The sequence below is a fragment of the Hippocampus zosterae genome, chromosome 20 (genome assembly GCF_025434085.1).
Source record: "Hippocampus zosterae strain Florida chromosome 20, ASM2543408v3, whole genome shotgun sequence".
Taxonomy (NCBI): domain Eukaryota; kingdom Metazoa; phylum Chordata; class Actinopteri; order Syngnathiformes; family Syngnathidae; genus Hippocampus; species Hippocampus zosterae.
The window spans coordinates 11,046,163-11,059,746 of NC_067470.1; the positions used below are offsets into that span (position 1 = coordinate 11,046,163).

Here is a 13,584-nt window from a genome sequence, read left to right on the forward strand (position 1 = left end):
TATTTTTGGGGTACAAAAATAAATGTGAAAAAAAAATAAAGAAGAAATAAATAAAGTAAAAGGACGAAAAGAAACTCAAACAGGGATATGCGGTGCTGGAGAGGCAGCCACTCAGGGGGCGCCATCACAAACAAAATAAAATAAAAAAGGCTGTTTTTAGCATAATAACAAGTAAAGCATTCGAGGAAACGTTCGTTAATTTGAATGTCTGTCGAGCCACGGGACGCTTTGTCGTCCTCGATGGCCATGGTTAGCTCTGGAAGGCTAAAAACCTTACGCTAACTGGAGCACTAATGACAGAGAAGCGCTCCACTTAGCGTAAGGTTTTTAGCCTTCAAGAGCTAACCATGGCCATCGAGGACTACGAAGCGTCCCGTGGCTGTTTTTAGCATGATAACAAGTAAAGCATTCGAGGAAACGTTCGTTTATTTGAATGTCCATCGAGCCATGCGCAATTTACTTTGAGCAGCTAATCGGATGCTATGGATCTAGCTTCAGTATGTACACACATAGACAGTGAGGTCCCTCTTTGCCAATCGGAGGCCAGGATGATGCTCGGTAAGCCAATGGCAGAGCAGCTTTGAGTATATTGAGTCCAGGAAACTCGTAGCTGTGACCGAAATAAACATCGTTCACTATGTAAACCAGTGTGGTGGTGGCTGTTGCCTTTTCCAAACGAACCAGTAGAGGTCGTTGTTGGATAAGACTTTGTTGTTGTGAATGTCTTCACGAGGCTGGAGCAGAGAAAAAGGATTTCGTAGAACGCATCAGGGGGGTTTTCGTTGTATGGGGGGCAGGAGAATGGAAATTGTGTTAATGCATGAGGATTTTCTCATATAAAGGGTGTATGTTCGCCCATGCATGTTTCGTTCTCGAAGACTTTCACTGTACCTGTACTGTATACTGCAGTTTTTTTGCGTTATAAAGAGTTTTGGGGCAATATATTGTTGTACTTTGTTGCTTGTGTTGTCACACGTGTATGTTGTTAACAAACTTGGACGTTCACACAAGACAGATATATAGTTGTTTCACTGTTCTCATTAAAAAAAGTATGTTAATACTTTTGATGATTTTGTTCTGTTGATGTTTGGTATGGACTGTCAACATATGCAGTTTTTTATATGTACCGTATCTTGTGCTGACATGGCACGGCTGTCAAATTTTAGAAAATTAATGTGGCCCCCGAGCCAAATAGTTTGCCCACACCTGTGTTAATGGATGTATCATGACTTGTGAATTGTATTTTAGTCATGAAAAAAACCACAAGGCCAAATAATCACTTTGATGCGAAGACCCACCTGATCGATATCGGTCTTTAGGCAGAGTCAAAGTGAAGAAGCCAACGATGATGAGTGGCCAGGAGAGCTCGAAACACAGTCCAATCTGCAAAGAAGAAGGACTAAATAGGTAATGGTGAATGCTGAGTGACCTGCAGGAGTGTCCTCCTAGTTTAATAACACGACATAAATGTACAGCATCAGGCATGTGTAATCATACATTAGCGACACATCACTGCTACGGATTACATTCACTATTTTTCTCATTCCTTTTTGAATTTCTTGGGTCGTGCCACGATGCTCTTGAGATTTTGTAGCCGACTGAGATTCGCCGACTTCACATTCACTGTCAGATTCTAATTCAGTGATTTCTTGATTCAACGAGTTTGGTGGTAATCAGGTCTCGCTTGTAGCTTGTGAAATTGAACTCACCTTTGACAAATTTGTGGTTAGTAACAGCAAATTTGTGATTGAACAAAAGGGTTATTTAATACGGGCTGGTGGAGGGGCAATTAATTTTTCAAAAAAGGATCAGAAAGGTTGAGATATTTTTTGGTTGTTTTATAAATTGAATTGCCACTTGTAAAATGCATTTTGTCCATCCATCCATCCATCCATCTTCTACCGCTTATCCGGATAGGGGGGCAGTAGCTTTAGCAGGGAAGCTGAGATTTCCCTCTACCTCGCCACTTCTTCCAGCTCTCCCCGGAGGATCCCGAGGCGTTCCCAGGCCAGCTGGGTGACATAGTCTCTCCAGCGTTTCCTGGGTCGTCCTCGGGATCTCCTCCTGGTGGGACATGCCCAGAACACTTCACCAGGGAGGCATTCAGGAGGCATCCGAATCAGATGACCAAGCCACCTCATCTGGCTCCTCTTGATGTGGAGGAGAAGCGGCTCGACTCTGAGCCACTCCTGGATGACCGAGCTTCTCACTTTATCTTTAAGGGAGAGCACCCTGTGGAGAAAACTCATTTCGGCCGCTTGTATCCGGGATCTCGTTCTTTCGGTCACGACCCATAGCTCGTGAGCATAGATGAGGGTTGGAATGTAGATCGACCGGTAGGTCAGCGCAACTCCTTCTTTACTAAGACAGACTGATACAATGTCCGCATCACAGCAGATGCTGCACCACTCTGCCTGTCGATCTCTCGCTCCCTTCTGCCCTCACTCGTGAACAAAACCCCAAGATACTTAAACTCCTCCACTTAGGGCAGGATCTCCTCCCCGACCCAGAGGGGGCACTCCACCCTTTTCCGACTAAGGACCATTGTTTCAGATTTAGGGGGGCTGATTTTAATCCCAACCGCTTCACACTCGGCTACGAAACGCTCCAGTGAGAGTTGGAGAGCCCTGCTTGAAAGAGCCAACAGTACTACATCATCTGCAAAAAGCAGAGATGCAATACAGAGGCCACCAAAACGGACCCCCTAAACTCTTCGACTGCGCCTAGAAATTCTGTGTCTGTGTCTGAGTCCAACACTCACTGGAAACAATTCTGACTTACTGCCAGCAATGCGAACCAAACTCTGACATCGGTGCCAGAGTCATCGCACGGCCCGTATCAGGGGGTTAGGTAGGCAATACCCACGAAGCACCCCCCACAGAACTCCCCGAGGGACACAGTCAAACGCCTTCTCCAAGTCCACAAAACTCATGTAGACTGGTTGGGCGAATTCCCACATACCCTCGAGGACCCTGCTAAAGGTGTAGAGCTGGTCCACTGCTCCACGGCCGGGACAAAAACCACACTGCTCCTCCTCAATCTGATGCTCGACTTCCCAACGAACCCTCCTCTCCAGCACCCCTAATAGACCTTACCAGGGAGGGTGAGGAGTGTGATCCCTCTGTAGTTGGAACACAACTTCTGGTCCCACTTTTTTTTTTAAAAAGAGGGACAACCACCCCGGTCTGCCAATCCAGAGACAGTTTCCCTGATGACCAGAAAAAGCACAGCTCAAAAGACCCCTTATGAAGAATAACACAAATGGACTTCAGTTTCCCTTGCCCGGACGCGCGCCACCGGGGCCTCCCTCTGGAGCCAGGCATGGATGTGGGGCTCGTTGGCGAGCGCCTGGTGGCAACGTGGGTCCCCCTTCTCATGGGCTCACCACTCATGGGAGCTGTCAAAGGAGTCGGGTGCAGTGTGAGCTGGGCGGCAGCCAATGGCAAGGACCCTGGCGGTCCGATCCTCGGCTTCAGAAGCTAGCTCTAGGGACATGGAATGTCATCTCTGGCAGGAAAGGAGCCTGAGCTGGTGTGTGAGGTAGAGAAGTTACGACTGGATATTGTCGGACTTACCTCAACACACAGCCTTGGTTCTGGTAGCAATTCTCTCGAGATGGCTTGGACTCTCTCCCACTCTGGAGTTGCTCACGGTGAGAGGCGCAGAGCCGGTGTGGGCATACTCATTGCCCACCGGCTCAGTGCCTGTACATTGGGGTTCACACCGGTAGACAAGAAGGTTGCCTCCCTCCGCCTTTGGGTGGGGGGACGGGTCCTGACTATTGTTTGTGCGTACGCACCCAAAAGCAGCACAGCGTACCCACCGTTTTTGGAGTACTTGGAGGGTGTGCTGGAGACTACTCCTGCTCGTGACTCTCTCGTTCTCCTGGGGGACTTCAATGCTCACGTGGACAAGGACAGTGAGACCTGGAAGGGCGTGATTGGGAGGAACAGCCCCCCCCAATCAGAACTCGAGTTCTATTTCGTTATTGGACTTCCGTGCTTGTCACGGATTGTCCATAACGAACACCTTGTTCAAACATCAGGGTGTCCATACTTGGCACCAGGACACCCTTGGCCGCAGTTCGATGATTGACTTTGTGGTTGTATCATCCGATTTGCGGCCGCATGTTTTGGACACTCGGGTGAAGAGAGGGGCGGAGCTGTCAACTGATCACCACCTGGTGGTGAGTAGGCTCCGATGGTAGGGGAAGATGCCGGTCCGTCCTGGCAGACCCAAACGTATTGTGAGGGTTTGTTCGGAGCGTCTGGCGGAATCCCGTCAGAAGGAGTTTCAACTCCCACCTCCGACAGAGCTTTTCCCATGTCCCGGGTGAGGCGGGGGACATTGAGTCAGAGTGGACCATGTTCCGCGCCTCTATTGTTGAGGCGGCCAATCTGAGTTGTGGCCGCAAGGTAGTTGGTGCCTGTCGTGGTGGTGTCGTATGCCGTCAAGCTGAAGAAGGAGTCCTATCGGGCCTTTATGGCCTGTGGGACCCCGGAGGCAGCTGATTGGTATCGACTGGCCAAGCGGAATGCAGCTTTGGTGGTCGCCGAGGCAAAATATTGGGCGTGGGAAGAGTTCGGTGAGGCCATGGAAGCCGACTTCCGAGCGGCTTCGAGGCAATTCTGGTCCACCTCCCGAGTTCTCAGGAAGGGGAAACAGTGCACCTCTAACACTGTGTACAGTGGGGAAGGGGCGCTGTTGACCTCGACTCGGGATGTTGTGAGCCGGTGGGCGGAGTATTTCGAAGACCTCCTCAACTCCACCAGCACGCCTTCCTTGGAGGAAGCAGAGTCTGGGGACTCTGAGGTGGGCTCTCCTATCTCTGTAGGTGAAGTCACCAATTTGGTTAAAAAGCTCCTCGTTGGCAAGGCCTCAGTGGTGGATGACATCCGCCCGGAGTTCCCTAACGCTCTGGATGTTCTGCGGCTGTCCTGGTTGACACACCTCTGCAACATCGCGTGGTCTTCAGGGAGAAATGCATTTTGTATTTTTTTTAATTGTCTCTGAATGAGATTGAAATTAATGATTTGACACCTTTGTGTGTGATAGATTTGCAAAAAAAATAAATAAAAAACGGAAATCAGGAGGGGGAATATAATTTTTCTGGTGAGAAATCACTTCCTATTTTTGGAAATTGTGGACGTCGTGCTCTCTGGACAAAAGAAGAAAATGACCATTTGGAATATTATGGAGACAAAGTTAAAAAAAAGCTATCATCTGTGATGGTATGGGGCTGTGTTAGTTACAATGGCATGGGTAATTTCCACAGATGTGTTCGGGGACCATTAATACTGAATTGTACATTCAGGCTTTGGAGAACCAGACTGCCATCCAAGGAATGTCTGTTTCACAGACGCCCTTGCTTAATTCAGCTTGACAATGACAAACCACATTCTGCATGTCACAACATTTGTTGTTGTAAAAGTATGGGTACTAGACTGGCATGCCTGCAGTCCAACGCCTATCCCTCATTGAAAATGTGTGGTGCATTATGAAGCATAAAATACAATTGATGAAACCCGAGACTGTTGAACAACTAAAGCTGTACGTCCAGCAAGAATGGGAACGATTTCTCCATACAAAGATTCCACAATTAGTGGTCTCACTTTCCAAATGTTGAGTAAATGTTGTTAAAAGAAAAGGTGATGTAACCCAGTGGTCAACATGAACATGTGCCAGCTTGCTTTGAAACATTGCAGCCATAAAATGTATTAAGTGCCATAAAACTTAATGATCATTTGCTTAATAACAATTAAGTTTGTCAATTTGACCATTAAATATTGTCTTTGTGGCATATTAAATTATAAAATGATTCTCTTTAAGTATTTGATGAAAGAGACATTGGAAAACTCAATGTGTAAGGTTTAAGATTTACACCCCCCCAAAAAATGTGTTTTGTGTACATCCACATTTATAGGTATGCAGCCTCCACTCCTCCCACTGCGGAGAATGCCCAGGCACTAAAGCTATAAAAAATTTGACTAATTAAAAATGTTGTAAATAATAATAATCCTAACAATAATGAGAAAATGGGTAAATAAAAATAAATGGATCTCAAAGTGAAAGTTGGTCAAAGTTTGGAAATAGAGAGAGCATATCCCACCGCCACGTCATGCGCTCTCTTTTTATTTCGTCTCTCTTTGGATGGGTGAAGGTCAGGCTGTGCAGCACAATCAGCATTTTGAGCAGCTACACAGGATGCAATCTCGTGGATGAACAAGCAACTTTGCTTATCTGCAAAATAATTCATCAGCATTTGATGGTATGAACACTTAGTTACAATTTAACACTGTCTGATGTCCACTTCCGTAATCAAGGCTTCCATAGAGATCATGGGGCGAACAAGACCTGCTCCGAAGCCCTACATATCCCAGGATACCCTGGACATGGTTAACAAAAGACCAAATATACATGGCTCTGTATCGGCTCCTCAACAGTCAATGTAACATCTCCCTTCAACATGACAAGGGGGAAGTGTAGTGTCTGTTTTATATTAATACTGTGTTAAACCACATTAATAACTCATAGCTGATAGAGAAAAAACGGGCATACGGTTGTCGAACAGAGAAAATAATATGTCAACAAATGTGGAACCCAGAAGCTAATTGTACATTAACGAAGCGTGTTAGCTACCAACTTTTGATCTCATCTAGTAGGTTTCATTCGGACAAAAACACTCAATGCGTTTCTATATCATTCCATCAACGGCTTGACCTACGCAGCAAAGAGAGTATTGAAGTGCGAGTGCATAGGGGTATCTGTTCTATGTTAAATTGCAGATTCCACTATAGCGAGCGGGAAATGAGTATGGTTGCCATAGCTACACAAGGTGGTCGCCCTTAGATGGTCTTTGTTAAGAAAAACAGAACATAGCAAAGCAAGGTGGCCACCCTTAGATAAGATGTCCGTTACTTGTCCCACACTGGGGAAATTTAGAGCCTCCAACTGCACAAGACAAACGGAACATGACAGAGCAAGTTAACCGACCGTTGTCTGCTCAGGAAAGATCATTACTAGGTAGCCACGCATACAGATATGGTGAAAGCCACAAGCAATCACACAGAGGCCCAGTATTTATTTACCATATTTTTATAAACAGAACAACTGTGATACTATTATAATCCACAAACTAAGTTATGAAGTAATTATAGATACCATTAAAATCTAGCTAACAAAGAAAGCCACAGCCAATCAGAATTACACAACGCAGTATGACACCATTAAGTTAACAAACGATCTTAGAAACTAACCAATGAAATGAGAGGGGTTGCCCCTCATATCGATATAAAACCTGTGTGTATTCCAGGGAGTTTTTCCAAAGTTTTTCCGATGTGCACATCTGTACCTCTCCGGGTTTGATTGAATGAACTCGTTTGTGACCAGCCTGCACCTCGGCCTCTGGACTTAGTTTGTTTTTGGACATTAAACGATCTCGGCTTCAAGCTCTTAGAAACTTCTGGTGTGTCCCCTGATCTGCGGCTCGACTAAGAAACCTTGGAATTTCACTTCTTTTGTTTCGGCCCACCGGATCCTTCAGCTGACGCCCGGAAAGAGACGGAACGCTTCAGCACGCCCCTGGTTCCCGGGAGAAGGCGTGGGGTCTGGCTCCGGGCCGACACATCAGAAGCTTCCCAAAACAACAATCTGCGGCAGCTCTTCAACCTCCTCCGCAAAGGAAGCCAGCCCCGCAAGCGCTGTTACTTAAGGGGTGTTCACACGGCAACTTTTACTCCAGTGTAGCACCGGGGCTATCCCCGTTGAGCTTTCACACCTACAAAGTTATTCCAGTGTAGCACCGGAAAACAGCTTAAACCGGAGCAAATTTAACCCTGCTCAGGAGGTGGTTTAAAAAAGAACGCAGGAGTAAATACTAGATTGCTAGGCAGCACCGATATCAGTGTTGTGTCCAAGGACCGGCAACCCGAGGCCAAGGCCAAGGCTGTCATGTTTGCGAGGTGGTGGTGGACCCCAAAAAGCAGGCAAGAGGGAGGAGCAGGGTATACTTGACCAATCGTATTAAAACACAGAAAACCTAATCCTAAAAGTTCCAAGAACACAATGAATCCAAAGTACCGAAACAAAACCATGACTGTGGCAAAAAAACTAACAGGAACAGAACCACGACAGAAACAAACATGACAGTTGCAAGCAACAAGCAAACAACAATGACCCGACAATGAGTCCTCGGGCTGGGAGTCCTTTTAAAGCACCAATTACCCAATAACCAACATGTGTAGTTGATTGTGCGTTTTGGGTACCCCTTAAGGGAGGGGTACTGTCTGTCGATCCAGACGTCCCAATGTTGTCCAAAAGGCTTGCCTCGCCGGAGAACAGGAACAAAAGCGACGGCGACCTTCGCCTCCTCCAGGGAACAGGAACAAAAGTGACAGCAACCCTTTGGCTGGGCTAGGCCTAACATGGATGGAGCTCGACGTAGCGGGGGACATGGGGCAGCCGGACGTGAACAGGGGCTCGGCCTGACGTGGACGTGGACATGGCACAGCTCGTCGTGTACGTGAATGTCACTCAGTTTGAACAGACACATAACGAGCCTCGGCTCAACGTGGACGCGGACGGGGCTCGGCCCACCGTAGATGCGACTTGACGAAATGAAAATATGGGACAACCGCATCACCCACGCTGCCTGAAGGGGAAAAGGGTGTTGGCCGCAGACGTGCTCCGCCAGGCACATGGTGGAATGAGGACCAGTCCTTCGTACCTGCAGGGTCATTCTGTCACGTTTGCGAGGTGGTGGTGGACCCCAAAAAGCAGGCAAGAGGGAGGAAGAGGGTATACTTGACCAATTGTATTAAAACACAGAAAACTTAATCCTTAAAGTTCCAAGAACACAAGGAATCCAAAGTACCACAACAAAACCATAACTGTGGCAAAAAAAACTAACAGGAACAGAGCCACGACAGAAACAAACGTGACAGTTGAAAGCAACAAGCAAACAACAATGACCCGACAATGAGTGCTCGGGCTGGGAGTCCTTTTAAAGCACTAATTACCTAACAACCAACAGGTGTGCAGCTGCAGGAGATCCCTACAGTGCCACCTCTTGGTCACAAACCGAAATATGACAAATGTCAAGGACTTGACTCTAAGGCCAAGGCCAAGGACTTGAGGAATTTTACGAGGCTAAGGCCAAGGACCAAGGACTTGCCTCCAAGGCCAAGGCCAAGGACCAAGGACTGATTTTGAATACTAGGAGGAGTCAAGTGAAAAGTCTGCTTTAAAAAAATTACGAGGATAACCATGTTATACACGACGATCGAACAAAATTTATTTTCATAATGATCACGTAAGTAAAGCAACAGCTGCGATAAAAGTAATAGATTGGGCGAAATAGCCGTATCGATATACACGGCAATCGAAGAAATTATATTTTCGTTAAGTAAAGCAAGGGTTGCGATAAAAGTAATTTCTTCAGCCATTAAATAGCCAAACATGATGTATCACTTGTAGGCGAAAAAAAAACGTGTAATTTGATATGTGTTCAGTTATTTCTGTTTTCACAGCCCTCTGAACAGGGTTTGTAAGTTGCCATGGAAGGATTACTCGCTCTGTCTGTTTTTGATCATTTATTGAAGCAGATGGTAGTTGCAGAAACAGTAGAATGATATCAGAAGCAGTAACAGATAGTATAAGCAGATGCAGTAGCAGATGCAGGATAAGTAAGTACAATACAATACAATACATACAATACATGCTGATTTATATAGCGCTTTCACAACAGCGGCAGCTGTAACAAAGCGCTTTACAAAACAGTTAACATAAAGTAAAATAATAAACACAACACATAACATAAAACACGGACAGTCATGCAGTCCTAACCACTTTTCCGTCACACGCTTTGTTGTTTGAAGCGGTTTGAGATGAAAGAGGAGAGAATCAAAGTGTCCTTTAACCAGTGGATCAGAGACGTCATGCTCAAAATGTGCACACGTCGGCTACAAGCTAAGTTTCAAAGTCAACAAGAAGCTGTAGCATCCATTGACGAAAAAAGAGATATGTTCACTTCTCCTGTCCCATGGAAATCCATTTCAATTCCAAGCGGCAACTCACGGTTCCAAATACGCATCGGCGCTCTTCGCCAACGCTCCTCTCTCCTCATCCTCAACTTCAGCGGCCATCCATCCAGCCGCACCAACGCCAACTGTCCAACAGCGCTGACATAGCCACTGAACAAATCGGGGTTGTGAAAAATGCTGCCCATTACTGGCGCAAAAAACACAAGCGCCCCAGGTCTATCCAGCACCGACAGTCAATGGCGCCGACATTCCTCCCAATCAAAATCTGTGCTGGTACAGGCGTGCTGCCGAGAAGGCGCAACCACCAAGCACAGATACTGCTCCTTTGACGAATGTCGTGGCCAAAAAGCGCTGAAAACAGTCCATATCAGGTCCACACAATGAAACAACAAACAACATGTGACAAAACAAAAGACAAAAACAGCAAAAAAGAACAAAAAAGAACAAAAAAGCAAGGCTCTTGAAGAGCACTTGCCGAAGGCTGCCTACTCGGGCGCCATCTTGGAAAAAAAAAAAAGTAAGGAAAAGGAGCAGTTGCAGGTAATAAGCTAAAGTAAACAAATGCAATTTAATGAATATATCTACCTTAGGCATAACAATGTAAATGTGTATAGCAGTAATAATTTCACAGTTTACCACCAGTGAGTCCTAGGGACTCACTGATCGGAAAAGTATGAGTCCCATTATGCATTTAGAGAGTCGCAAATTTTAAATTCTGAAAAGGTCAACTTATTCAATTGCATATGATAATAACACAAACAACAACATAAACATAGTTGCAAAAATTTATAGAATTCAGTAGCAGGGCTGAGGATTTCAGAAATTCACGGTAACCCTTTTTCGGTTCCATCGGATTACCCAATGGGAAACAACGGTAACTAATTTTGGGTTCTGTAAACGTTCATCATGGGAAACCCATTTTTCTATTTTCACTGATATTCATAATCAACAATTCTGATACTCAGAAGTATAATGTTTCAATTGTAAATGTTTGAAAACTTTGCATTAACAATAAACATTACATCAGCAGCTGTGTACTCCATGTGTATTCAACTAAATAAGTGGATCAAAATATGTTGTACTGTACTCATATGGATGGCATCATGAATACAGCATAGTATTGTTTCCAATCTCACACTGCAAAGATCAATTTACTGGTAATCACTAATAGAGGTAAGTATTGATGTGGCTTGACATCCTCTTCCCAAGACTATGCATGTGTAATCTACTATCAATTTGACGAAATAATCTAACACATGTCATCATTAGTTCTACCAACAGTTAATATTAGCATTATTACACCTTGTGACTAATGTTTTATTCATAAAGTTACCATGCTACACCCAGTAAATTATAGAATAACCACTACGGTTTCATCTTATTTTTCATAGCAATTACCCTATAGATATAATGACCAATTTGCCTCGTAATCGTACCTCGCGTCGTATCTAGCTCTCGTGTTCTGTGCATACGTCTCAGGTGAGTTTATTGATACGCCCTTTGGACGATTCATCCGAAAAATTTGACTGGCATTCCCATTTCTTAAAAGTCGTAATTAGTAGACCTTTGTCAGTTTTTTTCGACGCCATCTCAAATTTTCATCCGCGAGATTCGAGTTTGCGGACTAAAATAGCAATCCGCATGCACACATAATGTTATCTGTTCCGTCCTCCCCCAACACTGAAAACAAAACAAAACGAAAGCAAATTAGAAGAAACTCACTCACACACCACACCACAAACACACACAGACACAGTGAAATATATATATATATATATATATATATATATATATATATATATATATATATATATATATATATATATATATAGCATCCTCGTCTCGAAAGGCGATGGTCGACGCGTAGGGTCCTGTACTGGACGCATGAGCGCGAGTGGCTGAAGAGCCCTATTCTTGAGTGGCATTCCCGCTGGCATTTCACGCAGATGAATGTTGAGGATGGTGGGGTGGTGCGTGGAGCAGCTGCGCGGCACTTTCTCGCTGCCCGCTTCTGTGAGGCCCGGTCCTGCTCCTCCGCCGCAGCCTCGGCGACCCCTATGTGGATGGTGTTGCGCCAGGTGGCTCGGTCTGCTGCTGCACCCTCTCATCTGTTGGGATCCACCCGGACCACCTTTAGGTCACGTTTGACAGTGTCCTTGTAGCGCAGCAGGGGCCGGCCCACACTCCGGCATCCCTCAAGCAGCTCGCCATAGAGGATTTCCCGCGGCAGCCGGTGGGGGTCCATGCGGAAGGTATGGCCGATCCAGCGGAGCCTCCTCTTCATCAAGGTGCATTGAATGCTTAGGAGGCCGGCTTGTTGGAGGACCGCGGTGTTTCGAATCCGGTCCTGCCACCTGATGCGCAGCAGCCGCCGGAGGGCACGTAGATGAAAGGTGTTAAGTCGCCGTTCCTGCCTAGCGTAGGTGGTCCATGACTCACTGCCGTAGAGTAAGGTGGAGAGGACGCAGGCCTCGTACACCATAACCTTGGTTTTTGCACTGAGAAGGCTGTTTTCCCAGACGCGTTTCGACAGCTTCGCCATCACACCGGCAGCCTTGGCGATCCTCGAGCAGATCTTGGCGTCGAGTGTTGTTGCACATGTGACGGTTGAGCCTAGATAGGTGAAGGAGTCGACATTTTGCAGCGGCGTGTCCTCGATGGTGATAGAGGGAGCGACGGTGGTTCCCTGGGCTAGTATATTTGTCTTCTTTAGGCTGATCGTGAGCCCGAAGTCCCTGCACGCACGCGAGATTCTGTTCACCAAGTGCTGGAGTCCTGCCTCACTATGGGAAGTGAGTGCAGCATCGTCTGCAAACAGTAGTTCTCTTACCAGGATGTTGTAGGTTTTAGACTTGGCGCTTAGTCTTGCCATGTCAAAGAGGCTACCATCTTGCCGTGTGCGGAGGTATACCCCCTCTTTGCAGTCGGAGAAGGTATACTGGAGGAGGATGGAAAAGAAGATTCCAAATAGGGTTGGTGCAAGGACGCACCCCTGCTTCACTCCACTGCTGACTGGGAATGGCTGGGAGGTAGCGCCGTTGAAGCGGACTGTGCTTTGCATGTCTTGATGGAAGGAGCGGATAACGGTGAGCAGTTTTGGTGGACAGCCTATCTTCTCCAGTATTTGAAATAGCCCGCTCCGGCTGACCAGGTCGAACGCTTTGGTCAGGTCAACGAAGGCAATGAACAGAGGTCTTTGCTGCTCGCGGCACTTCTCTTGAAGCTGGCGGAGGGAGAATATCATGTCCACTGTGGATCTTTTAGCCCTGAAGCCACACTGCGATTCGGGGTAGACTCGTGAGGCGAGGCGCTGAAGCCGTTTCAGGGCGACGCGAGCGAACACCTTCCCAACGATGCTGAGCAGAGAGATGCCCCGATAGTTGTTACAGTCGATGCGGTCCCCCTTGTTCTTGTAGAGGGTGACAATGGAGGCATCCCTCATGTCTTGGGGGATGTGGCCCCTTTCCCAGCAGAGGCTCAGAAGCTGGTGCAGCGGTTGCAGGAGCGCGTGTTTCCCATGCCGCAGTCCCTCAGGGGGGATGCC

At 46.6% G+C, this 13,584-nt stretch overlaps 1 protein-coding gene across 1 annotated transcript in view; it reads right to left on the minus strand.

The window, feature by feature from the left end:
• LOC127593454 (phospholipid-transporting ATPase ABCA1-like) overlaps positions 1-13,584 on the minus strand; it is a 139,214-nt gene that overhangs the window by 111,290 nt on the left and 14,340 nt on the right. The window contains exon 3 of the mRNA XM_052054912.1: positions 1,299-1,383. Coding sequence (XP_051910872.1) covers positions 1,299-1,383 — 85 coding nt within the window. The remainder of the gene's footprint in view (positions 1-1,298; positions 1,384-13,584) is intronic.